Source organism: Musca autumnalis, unplaced genomic scaffold (assembly GCF_047663935.1).
Source record: "Musca autumnalis isolate F117 unplaced genomic scaffold, ASM4766393v1 scaffold_1, whole genome shotgun sequence".
NCBI classification, from domain to species: domain Eukaryota; kingdom Metazoa; phylum Arthropoda; class Insecta; order Diptera; family Muscidae; genus Musca; species Musca autumnalis.
Window position 1 is genome coordinate 245,747,927 of NW_027411644.1, and position 13,041 is coordinate 245,760,967.

General features: G+C 37.6%; 1 protein-coding gene across 1 annotated transcript in view; it reads right to left on the minus strand.

The window, feature by feature from the left end:
- Positions 1-4,316: 4,316 nt before the first annotated feature.
- cysu (peroxidase homolog) overlaps positions 4,317-13,041 on the minus strand; it is a 211,933-nt gene continuing 203,208 nt past the window's right edge. Inside the window, exons 7-10 of the mRNA XM_073960645.1 lie at positions 5,585-6,515; positions 5,241-5,519; positions 5,071-5,167; positions 4,317-5,001 (exon numbers count right to left, since the gene is read on the minus strand). Of these exons, the coding sequence (XP_073816746.1) occupies positions 4,951-5,001; positions 5,071-5,167; positions 5,241-5,519; positions 5,585-6,515 (1,358 nt within the window). The 3' untranslated portion in view covers positions 4,317-4,950. The remainder of the gene's footprint in view (positions 5,002-5,070; positions 5,168-5,240; positions 5,520-5,584; positions 6,516-13,041) is intronic.

Here is a 13,041-nt window from a genome sequence, read left to right on the forward strand (position 1 = left end):
TTGTTGTAGCAACTTGTATTCACTGCCTCCCATATGACGGTACAAGTTCCATCAGGGGCAAGTCAACACTTCCTGAAAAAATAGCCTGAATGTTGCAAAAAACCCCTATGACACCGTGTGTAGTGGTTGGAGCGCAAGATAACTCTCGAACGGATCTGCCGATTCGGTCAAAAATTTGGCCTTAGTAATATTTTGTCCAAACATAGTTAAAGTTCGAACATAAGCCATATCGGTACACTCCTTCAGGTACCTCCCCCACCAAAGTTCAAAAATATTCGAAAAAATCATTCGTACGGTAACTCTTGAAGGGAGTGACCGATTTGGTCAATACTTCCACTTCCATAATGGTCTATGTCGATCCATTCCTTTAAGTATCTCCTCCGCAAAACTTCAATATACGCAGGCTAAGGGTATCCCTGATACTTTTTTACTTGTTGCAGAAATTGAAAAAGTGGGCGTGGTAAAATTTTCATTCCATAAAAACATATGTTGGGTTATGACGGCAATTGATTTTTATTCGTAAAGATATATTCATAAATATAGAGAAGTACGCCGCATCTTCGAAATTCAAGAAAATATGCATCCTATTTTCAACGGGAGTCATCCCTGCACATTCCCTGAACATTTAAGGAATATCGGTTCAGTAGTTTTGTAGATGTAACACTAGACTGGTTTTAACTCAAAGGGAAAAAATCGATGTCGGTTTTTTTTATGCGGCACGCTCCTAAAATTTTTAGTTTTGATAAAAATTAAGATTGCCAAAGTTTGAGCTCAATCGGAATATGTTAACACGTGCCACTGGGGCCTCAAAATTTCCATGGGCCCTTTTAATATTTCTTACAAACAAGCGGGGTGGGGTCAGGAATGGACAGCTCTCCCTTTTGAGCTGCTAATATCAAATACCATCAGTTTGAATCATTAAAAGCTTGAAAGACTTTAAACTCATAAAAAGTTATGGTCGAACCCATCACGAGCAAAAATGTGAAAGGCAATGGCGTGGGAAGTAACCCATAGGACCAAACTACAAAATCTAATATTGTCGGATTGAAAATTGTCAAACTAGGCAAGAGTGGTTTATAACGTGCCTGCTGGATAAAATCTTATCACATGGGGAAAGTCCCCTTATGGATGCTAATATTACATAGAGAGTTGTCATTTTAGCAATTACATTATTAGAAAAATATAACGCAGATAGACATAAGGGAAGTAGGAGCTATCCTAAAAAAATCACTCCCATAAATAAAATAAATTACAACTATCATCAAGCTTAGGGAACTAAAATTAGTGTTATTTCTTTAAAGAAGAAAGTAAATTTTTAAATGTGTACTATGTAGGAGTTTATATAGTCGGAAAGGATTTAGGAAGAACGTACAAAAATACCATATCCTTATCCCTATACACAGCACATTAACACTTAATATGATTATAGTTCATTCGTATTTAACCTTATTCGGGTTTGGGAAGCGCACCGGGTTCAGCTAGTTAGCTATATAAAGGGCCCACGGAAACTTTGAGGCCCCAGTGGCACGTGTTAACATATTCCGATAGAGCTCAAACTTTGACTTAATTCTTAATTCTTAATAAAACTAAACATTTTAGGAGGGTGCCGCAAAAAAATCCGACATCGATTTTTTAAAACCACTCTTGTGTAACACATTTTAAACAAGTAAAAAAGTGTCAGTCGGCTATGCCGACAGATATATACCCTCAGCCAATGTGAAGTGAAACTCTCACCCACGGACAGATCGAATGTATTTAAGGTCTCTTCAGAATTTTGTCACCCTTTTTGGACATTTGAACTTGCCAAAAAAATGTGGATTAGGGATTAACTGCACTAAGACACAAATGTTGAACCTTTGTGGGGGAGGTACCCTTAGGGAGGGCCGTATGGTCAGAAGTTAAACAAAATTTTGACAAAATATTAGGAGATCCAAAGTTTGGACCAATTTTTTCGCCGCATTCAAGTGATATCGTCCTAGCATTTTAGTGAAAGTTGTGGACCGGTATTGCCCATGAAACTAAGTGTGGATATAATATAACGGAGACCAAATGTTGGACCAAATCGGTTGAACAGTTCGAGAGTTATCGTGCTCTCCGACCGCCACATATGGTGACATAGGGATTTTTTACACCTTTCGGGCTGTTTTCCCAAGAAATATGGGCTTGCCCCTGAAAAAACTTTTACCGTCGTAATGGAGGTAGCGAATGCAAATCGCTTCAACAAAAATCAAAGTGATTCGAGAGCAGAAGGAGTAGACAAATATAGTCCACATTCGAACCTAATCTATTCTGGTAGATATATTAGGATATGCAAAGTATGGATTACATCGGTCACTCCCTTCAAGATTTATCGTGCGCACAATTTTTCCGAACATTTTTGAACTTTTGTGGGGGGAGGTACCTGAAGGAGTGGACCGATATAGCTTATCTTCGAATTTAAACTATGTTTGGACAAAATATTACGAAGGCCAAATTTTGAACCGAATCGGCAGATCCGTTCGAGAGTTATCTGCGCTCCATCCACTACACACAGTGTTATAAGGGCTTTTTGCATCTTTCAGGTTATTTTCTCAGGAAGTATGGACTTGCCCCTGATGAAACTTGTACCGTCGCTTGGGGGGCAATGAATACAAGTTGTTTCAACAAACACCAAAGCGATTCGAGAGCAGGTCCTAATCTTAACTTATCCGAAACTTTGTTCGGGAGGTACCCGAAGGAGTGGACCGATTGAGTCCATTTTGGAACCTCATCTATGTTTAGTAGAAATTTTACGATGTGCAAAGTATGGATCAAATCGGTTACTTCCTTCAAGAGTTATCGTGCGCACAAATTTTCCGAAAAATTTCGAACTTTTGTGGGGGAGGTAACGGAAGGAGTGGACCGATATAGCCCATCTTCGAACTTAAACTAAGTTTGGACAAAATATTACTAAAGCCAACTTTTGGATCGGATTCGAGAGTTATCGTGCGCTCCAGCCAGCCAGACGGACAGACAGACAGACGGACGGACATTGCTCAATCGACTCCAAATTGTCTGAAACACATTTCGTCCAAATATACATGTGGTCTAAAACCATTATTTCGATGAGGCACTTTTTGCCCGTATGAAAGTGTGTATACCCTCGTTAGCATAAATGCTGAGGATATAAAAATGGGTGTGGTCAAATCTTTGGGTCCTAAAAAAGTAGCAGTAAGGTCGGAGAAACAACCACAATTGTCACGCAAATTAATTTCCAAACCGATTCATTCGTAATTATTGTAAATATATCAACTAACTTGTAGCCTATATTCACCGGGGTCCATCCCTGTACATTTCCTGACAATTTCAAGAAAATCGGTTCAGTAATTTTTGTAGAAAATATTTAAATTGAAAATCGGAGCAGGGTGGTTCGGAGAGAGGAAGTTTGGAATTAATTCAATCTTTCGTTTCAGCTTAAATTGCGTTTTTAAAAAATCGGGGTACCTCCCCTACTTCGCCCACCGAAATTCAACAAAATATATAGCCAAGGGTTTTGGATATATAACATACATATTTAAAAAGTGGGCGTGCTAAAATATTGTTTTTAAAAAAGTAGGGCATGGGGGAGGTACCCCGCCCCTTCCGAAATTCAAAAAAAATATAGCCTATTTTCTCCACGGGTGCTTCCTGTACATTCCCTGAAATTTTCAAGAAAAGCGGTTCAGTCGGTTTTGAGTCTATAAGGAACATACAAACATACTAACATACACACATTGTCTTTTATATATTAGAAGAAGAAGATAGCATTTTTATCGAAATAGGGTATATGGGACGTACCCCGCCCCTTCCGAAATTCAACAAAATATGTAGCCTATTTTCACCGGGGGCCATTGCCGTACATTCCCTGACAATTTCAGGAAAATCAGTTCAGTAGTTTTTGTAGAAAATATTAAAATTGAGAATTAAAATAAGTGGGCGTAAGAGTGGGTGCAATTTTCTTTGCATAAAAACCTAAGTTGGGTTATGAGGAGCGTTTCAAAAAAAGAATCATCCAAATCAGTCCAGCCGTTCTCAACTGAAGTCCCACACAGCCAACCTTTCAGCTCATCAGGCATATCGGATGTGAATGGCTAAAATATTTTATATTATACATTTTATGTTTTATATTTTCTATATTATATTTTATATGTTATATTTTTTATTTAATATATTTTATATTTTTATTTTTTATATTTTCAAAATATTTATTGCAATAAAAATATAATATTTTATATTTTATTCTTTTTTTAAGAATTGTTCAATCCCCACAGAATCAGGTTGCACAGTGCAATTGATTCGTTAAGTAAGAACAAGAGTTGTTTTATTTATTTTAATTTTATTTAAATTTATTGTTGTCTTACTGAGCAATATGTATGTATATATAAATGATGTTCTGTTTTGCAATTGGTTGTTATGTTTTTTATGCATGTATATAAAATTCTTGTTATATAAAAAAACAAAAAAAGGAGGATGATTGCAATGAAAAATACTTAATAAATTTTTTCTATTTAAAAATAATATGTACACAAAGATATATAAAAAATAATTAAACAAAATATTATGATTTTACAAATGTCAAAAAACAAAAAACAATTGAAAACGAAACAAAAGATGGATATGAGACGAAAAAAATATTAACAAAAAATTAAACAAATGAACAATAATTATAATAAATTAGAAAGTTTGCTTGACTTGAAATGAAAACTAAATGCAAAACAAGACGCCTTCAAAGTCATTTTAAAGGAGAATAAGAGGAAACATACAAAAAATGACTTAGAATAGATTCTGAGACACAAAGAAAATAGACAAAGATAACGAAAATGAAAAAAACAAATCTTAATACAATAATGTAAAATGATCCTTGAGTATTTTGTTGGAAAAGTTGAAAAGGGGGATCAGCAATTTTAATGGTGAACTGATGCTTTATAGAAAAAATGCTTGCATCAGGTTCAATTACTTTTTGCGGAAGTTAAGTAAAGTGTCGGGGATTTCATTGATGTAGTTCTGCAAAGAAGAAAGACATTTTTCCAATTTAGTAAACCGTTTTGTGATAGGAGGATTATGGAAACTTACAAAAACTGGTGAAGCAATGTCAGGACTAGCATAATCGGCCCATTTGGTCAAATCGATTGAGGGTATAACACCGCTCTTGCATGGTACACGAGGATTGCTGAAAACACACACAAAATAAATTGCATTAAAATTTATTTTAAAACTAATTAATGTTTATTTTGATGACTTACATTTCATGATCAGGCAAAACCATGGGATAAATTTGTACTGTATCTATCAAATCTGTGTTGTCACAAATCAAACGTGACAATTTAGCTTTGCGGATTTCTTGCAGCTGTTCTGGCGTAAAGGAAGATGGTTGGTTGGGCAATTCGTACCAGAAACGATCACCACGTCTCAAGTAGCTCATTTGAGTGGCAATGACACAGGCAAAAGTGGGTCCCAACATAGAACCGGGTAAGGATTTTTCAGAAACACCACCAGACCACAAATCAATATCAGCTGGATGTCTGTTAAGCGAAAAAAAGTATTCAATATAATTTTGTAACAAATCTCCCATTAAACAAAAACTTACTCGAATATGCTTTGATATCTCAAAATTGTGTCATTGGGCATAGAACCAAACATTTCATCCCATGTATTGGAGGTGGGGAGGCCGCAGAATTTACGGAATTCCATATAGCCGGGTATACCAAATTCACGACCACGTTGCATATTGAATGACACCAAATCCATACCAAATCTAGCACCTTCTTTCTTGAACAAATGATTGGTAACTTCTTGGGTAATGGAATCATCCATAGCCTGGGCAACTTGATTCATCAAACCCATGAAATATTCATCCAAAACACCAGCACGATACAAATCGTAGGGACGACGAATCAAATCGGACAATCTCTTGGAGGCGATAAATTTATGGGCCTTAGACCAACGTTCCACAGCAGTGGGCAGAAGCGAATGACCAAAACGGAATGCAGCACCAGCAAAGGAGTCAATAATACCAGGATTTACTTTAGGATCATAACCATCCCAATAACCATCCTTTTGCAAAACCAAACCGAATTTCTCCATTACTTCTTTACCCAACAAAATTGGTAAGAATTCATTATAGGTCACATGCTGGACAATGGCAATATTAATTCTACGAGCTTCTTGGAACAATGTCTCATCATCCCAATGCTTATTGATCTGGGCTAAACCGGTGGCAATGCGATTATGTTCTCTAGCCATAAGTGTGTGCATACAAGTCAAAACCAATTGTTCATTGACACGAATTTCACCAGCTTCAAAACAGAACATACTCTTGTTGGGACGTGTACAACCTTCATCGGGAATGTCCAATTTAAGGGGTAACAAATCCTTCAAACCATATTCTTGGAAAACGGGATTCATACGCAAAAGACCACCATAACCGGTACGCAATTTACGAGCGAATTTCTCATTAACACCATAAACGGTATTGGCATCAATGACACCGGTCAGAGTGTTGAACTGTTGACGAGAACCTGTAAAAAGAGAAAAAAATCACAGTTAAAAACTTGAAATTAAAATTTGTTGTTGTTTGTTGTAATTTTCAACGCTAAAATAGATTTTGAATTTTATAACAGTTGCGAAGAATATAACACAAACCTTAAAATACACAGGCTGCCTCAAACATCGCATAAAAACGTTGATTAATTTGAATCATGCTGTAGTAAATATATTTAGCAAATACAACAACCCGCTGGTGTTATACGGATTGGGTATAACACTTTCAAAAGAGTATAACATTTGCAATTTGGGCAATATGTAATTTCCCAGCAAACCAAATGTCGGATGTCCGACATGTGTGAACAATTTCGGAAGCAACGTCGTTCAGATTTCGTTCCGATTTCTAAACGATTTTTCGGAGCGGAATTAGTTCAGATTTTGTACCGATTTCGTTCCGATTTCGGAACGAATGTCGGAAAGAAATTTCCTTTCCGAATTTGCCAAGGATTTTCTTCAGATTTCGTTACGAAATCGGATCGAAATCGATACGATGTCGCTTCGACATTTCGTTCCGAAATTATGTCAACCACTTCATATAACTTTCGTTAAGATATCGTTACGATTTCAGATCCGACATCGGACGTATCGTCCGAATTTGGTTCCGATTTCGTTAAGATGTCGGTACGATTGGTTTGCTGGGTTGTTAAAACTATTAAGCCTGTCATGTGGCCACTGTTGGAAGGCGATAACTGGCTGGCCTATGTGATTTTAATCTGCATCATGACCTATGGAATTCAAGCCTACGAAATGACCAGAGATGCATAGCGCTAACTGAGCAAATAGATAGCACGATAATATATCTTCACCTGAACTGCCCAAAGCCGTAACCCTCAACGTAACCCATTGAGGGTTGCGTCTTTGGGCATTTCAGGTGACGATATAGAGGATACATCTAAAGTTCGTTTGGCATGTCAGCTGGTCTGACGAATAGCGTGACTTGACAACTCGTCGTGTCCCTATCCTCATCTCTACCAATAGATCACTGATTCCATAATCTCTGAACGCCGTGCTTTCCTTATCCATGGGAAAGCCAATTTCAAGAACTTCGCATATTCTTCCTGCCCGAAAATCTGAAATAAGACCTAAATTCCCTGCATAGGCGACGAGATAAGCGAATGAGCGTGAAAGCTCATCACGTCGTACTAACTCTAGCGACCCCAAGAGCTGACATTCGGAATCAATAGACTTGTCGTTGAGCGCTACCGGAAAAGTGGTTAGAGCATCTGAGGCGATAAGGCGTTGCTGGAGAAAAGAAGAATGATCGGTCATATATTATGTTTAACGGCGTTGTTGGAAAATAGGCAAGTTTGTCCCGCTACTCAAGCCTGAACAAATTCCAGCAAAGGGGAGTATTATAAGCCGATCTCACTTTTGTCGCCGGTGGCAAAGATACTTGAGGTACTACTCCTCCAAAGCATCAGAACGTGCTGTCCAGATGTGGATTATCAACCAGGGTTTCGGAAGCAGCTAAAACCCCGTAGAGTGAAACTGGTAGTTCCCCAAGAAGGGGTGATATCTTTGGGACTGTTTCACCTTTACATTTTTACAATTCCATACCCTCCTGAAGGCATTGAGATAATTTTGTACCCAGATGAGTGTACCGCCATGACCTCAGGTCACACAGCTCATAACATTTGTGTTAAGTTCTTCCACGCGAGGAATGTGAAAACATCCGCAACTAAGTCAACAACTACACTATTCATATGAAGATCCCATTGAATGGACAGGTTAATGGGTCAATAATTCCGATCGTTAATTGCTCAGAAGCCCTGGGGGTCGCATCCGATAGCTTATATAAGTCGTTCACGCATGTAAATCGTGTTTTTAACCGCGATAGGTCGGTCTGGGGTAAGCTATATAAATTGGCAAGAATGCTGCCCTTAGAACTGCAACAGTGACACTGAATATGCTATGAGAGCCTATCGTATGAATACCGCCCTCGGAGATTACCCACCCCCGTGGCAGCGGAAGAACATGAACTGCCTAGACAAATGGGAGTTGTACTCTTTCAACAAAGATCTGGTTGTGTAGCCGCTCCAATTCCTACAGGGCCATGATTGACCACTGAGAACACTAAATGTCAAAAAACTCGAAAGTATCTGCAATCATGGACTTATGTACACAACTTTTGATGGAGAAGTTTTTTTTTTACCACTGGGATCCCAAAACGTCGAATTACAGCCAATTTAAGACGAAAAAGGAGATAAAAACTTGAAAGTACCGAAAGTCGGAGGTTCCGTTATATTTGGGGCTCTATCAAAACAGGAACCTATGTCCACAATTTTTGATGGAAAGTTTTTTTTTGCGACTGGGAATCCCAAATCGTAAATAACAGCAATTTTGGGCTGAAAAAGATGATAAAATCTCCAGAGGTCCTGAAATCGGTCGGTAAAGTCATATTGGGGGCTATACCAAAACGTGTACCTACATCAACACTTCTTGGTGAATAATTTTTCTACCACTGGGAGCCCTATATGAAAAATTACAGCGAATGTAGGCCAAAAAGTAGATAAAAAATTCAAAGTACCTGAAATTGGCTGGCACCGTTATATGGCGGGCTATACCAAAACATGGACTTATGTCCGCAATTTTGGTGGAGAATTTGTTGGACCACTGGGAATTGCAAATACCAAATTATAGCCAATTTATACTGAACAAGTAAAAAAGTACCCGATGTAGTGGACAAATATAGTTCATATTCGAACCTGCTCTATATCTGTTGATGAAACTTGTACCATCGCATGGTGGGCAGTGAATACAAGTTGTTGCAACAAATATCAACGAGATTCGAGAGCAGGTCCTACTCCCTTCAGAAGTTATCGTGAGCACAAAATTTCCGAACATTTTCGAACTTTTTTGGGGGGTATCAGAAAGAAAATTTTGGAACAAATCGGTTCATCCGTTCGAGAGTTATCGTGCTCACCAGACAACCAGACAGACAGGCGGACGGACGTACATTGCTAAATAGACTCCAAATTGTCTGAAACGGATTTCGTCCAAACATACTTGGGGTCTAAAAACATTATTTCGATGAGGCACATTTTGCCTAATGCTGAGGGTATAAAAAGTAAAAAAGTATCAATCGGCTTGGCTGACAGAGATATACCCTCAGCATCGGACTTAAACAAAAGATGTATTGTGTGTTACATATTTTCTAGTTTGTGCTGGCAGGCTTTTTGGAGCTTTTGGGCCATTATCTTAAGAAGCAAGGACTTGCCCATGAAAAAAACATGTACCGTCGTAATGGGGAAAGCGAATACAATTTGTTACAACACAAACCAAAGGGATTCGAAGTCCAACCACTGCACATGCTGCCTTAGGGTTTTTAGTCCTTTCGGACTATTTTCTGAGGATGTATGGACTTGTCCCTAATACAATACAAGTAATGGGGGCAGCGAATACGAGTTGTTACAACAAAAATCAAAGCGATCCGAGAGCAGGTCCTAAACTGGACTTCCCCGAAATTTTGTGAGGGAGGTACCCGAAGGAATGGACCGATCTATGTCTGGTGGAAATTTCACGATGTGCAAAGTATGGACCAAATTGCTTACTCCCTTCGAGAGTTATCGCCGGTACAATTTCCGAACATTTCCGAACTTTTGTGGGGGATGTATCTGAAGGAGTTTACCGATTTTACTCATCTTCGAACTTAAACTAAGTTTGGATAAAATATTATTAACGCCAAATTTTTGACCAAATCGGTTTAGATATACAGACAGGCGGGCGGTCATGGCTAAATCAACTCCAAATTGTCTGAAACGCGTTTCGTCCAAACATACTTGGGGTCTAAAACCATTATTTTGATGAGGCACGTATGAAAGTGTATATCAGGAATATTGTCAATTATTTCATATTCCATTTCAGAAAAAAAGGATAATTTTTTTTCGCGCTACATCAACGATTTTTTATATGTAGGTTAAGAAAAAGATTCCCAGTACGAATCTGGTCGCGAGCCAATTTTTGGTTGCTGCGGACAAAAGTTATGGCGCTTTTATTTCGCTTTTTAAGAAAGAAAATATTATAAAAACGCTAATTATTTTAATGAGCACAATTGTTACAAAAAAGTTCTCTCGAAGTGACTTCAGCGAGTAGATTGCATAATACCTGCAAAATGTTACACAGAATTCGCGGAATGTACATAAAATTGCTAAATTATTGAATATAGGTGTACTATTTTCAAAATTAAAGCCCATTTAGTGGTCATATAATTACATAAAAAATTGTTGTGGATCCAAACTTCACGGCGTATCAAATGAGACTGCAATCATACAGATTGATGTTATAGTTTGGATGTTACAGTCAAAATAAGCACATATTTTGGTCAAAAAATATTTTTTTGTTTGAAAAAATATTTTTTTCACATGCACTATGTAGTAGAAAATATTGTAAAAATGTATAGGAATACTTCCTTCATTTTGCTTAAATCTCCTAACAAAATAGACGGATTTTGCTTTATTGACATTCATATTAAAGCTTTCCCATTAGGGAAGCTAATTGGGTTGATGAGGATATATGTCAAAGCTTCTGAAATGGAAATAGAGGTCAAATAACCCATTTTTATTTATATGCATTTTAAAATACGTGTAAATCGCGTAACTATCAAAATCATACCTGTTAATTTGTATATATTTTTCGAAATTTAATTTGGAGGCTAAGATGTAGCATCAGCTGCATCTTAGCATAAAAATACCTATAAAATATCGCTAATTTGCGCAAAGTGCATACAATTTTTGTCCGCATCCGATTTCAATGTCCACCATGAAAATCTACATCGATATATATCTATTTCAAGGCGATCAATTAAGAACTGTGGATGTAGCATCACACACTATTTTTTGGGATAAAATGAATGTAGCTTCCTTATCAGTGAAGTTTTCAAAACTCTGTTTCCGCTAAAACAAAGATGCTGTATTAGTTGTTTCATTGCAGTGGAAACGAAACGCAGAAAACGCGATAAAATACGCGATATTTCCAAAAACAATTTTAGGTGATTTTTATACCCTCCACCATAGGATGGGGGTATATTAAGTTTGTCACTACGTTTGTAACTACTCGAAATAATCATTGTAGACTCCACAAAGTATATATATTCTTGATCAGCGTGCAATTCTACATCGATATAGCCATGTCCGTCCGTCTGTCCGTCTGTGGAAATCACTCTAGCGTCCGAACGGATTGACGTATTTTGATGAAACTTTGGGAAAATATATTATATGTACGTAGGACTTTTGGTATTGAAAGCGGGCTATGTAGGTCCACGCTTTCGTATAGCCCCCATACAAAATGACGCGTGACGCGTCGTCGTTTTAAGGAATTTTTAAGATATTTGTCCCATTTTACCACCGAATTGGTTGTAATTTGGTACTTTGTGTCTCCAGAAGCCAAAAAACATTCCTACCAAAGTTGGGTTATATAGGTCCACGTTTTGGTATAGCCCCCATATAAGGCCCCATATAAAGTACGCGTCATTTTAGTATATTTTGAATGTATTTGACCCATTTGACCACCGAATTGGTTGTAATTTGGTACTTTGTGTCTCCAGAGGCCAAAAAACATTCCTACCAAAGTTGGGTTATATAGGTTCACGTTTTGGTATAGCCCCCATATAAGGCACCATATAAAGTACGCGTCATTTTAATATATTTTGAACGTATTAGACCCATTTGACCGCGGAATTGGTTGTAATTTGGTACTTTGTGTCATCAGAGGCCAGAAAACATTCCTACCAAAGTTGGGTTATATAGGTCCACGTTTTGGTATAGCCCCCACATAAGGCCCCTTATAAAGTACGCGTCATTTTAATATATTTTGAATGTATCCGACCCATTTGACCAAAGAATCGCTTGTAACTTTGTATTTGTGTTTCCAGAGCCTAACAAACATTTCTACCATAAAATTTTTATATAGGTCCACGTGTTGATATAACCCCCATAATACGATATCTCCCGATTTTCGATATTTTGAAGGTTTTAGCCTCATTATCACACCGAGATGGCTGAAATTTGGTATTTAGTCTTCTTTAGGCTTATAAAACTTTCCCCCAGAAAATTTTAGGTATAGGTCCACGCTATCATATAGCCCCCATAGAACGGTACCTTCCGGATTTCAGGTTTTTGAAGGTTGTGGTCACATTAATCCACCGAAATGGCTGAAATTTGTGGTGGAGGGTATAAAAAGTTCGCCCCGGCCGAACTTAACGCTTTTCTTACTTGTTCTACTTTGGACTTTCTTGTAACTCGCGTTTTAGTGGATGGATTTTCACGGGGAATGACATATTAGATCCGAAATGTAAAAAACTAAAATGTGCAATCAAGTACGAGGAAATCGAATGAAAATTGTAAAAATTAGGCCCGAAAAATATGATTTTTAAAAAAATGTTCACACAAAATTTCCGTATTTGGATGCAGATTTCTATGAAGCTGTGTAGACTACATTCACAACACATATATCAAATAACTCAGAATCGCGAGTTCTATAATCCTATATACGATTTTTTGTAAA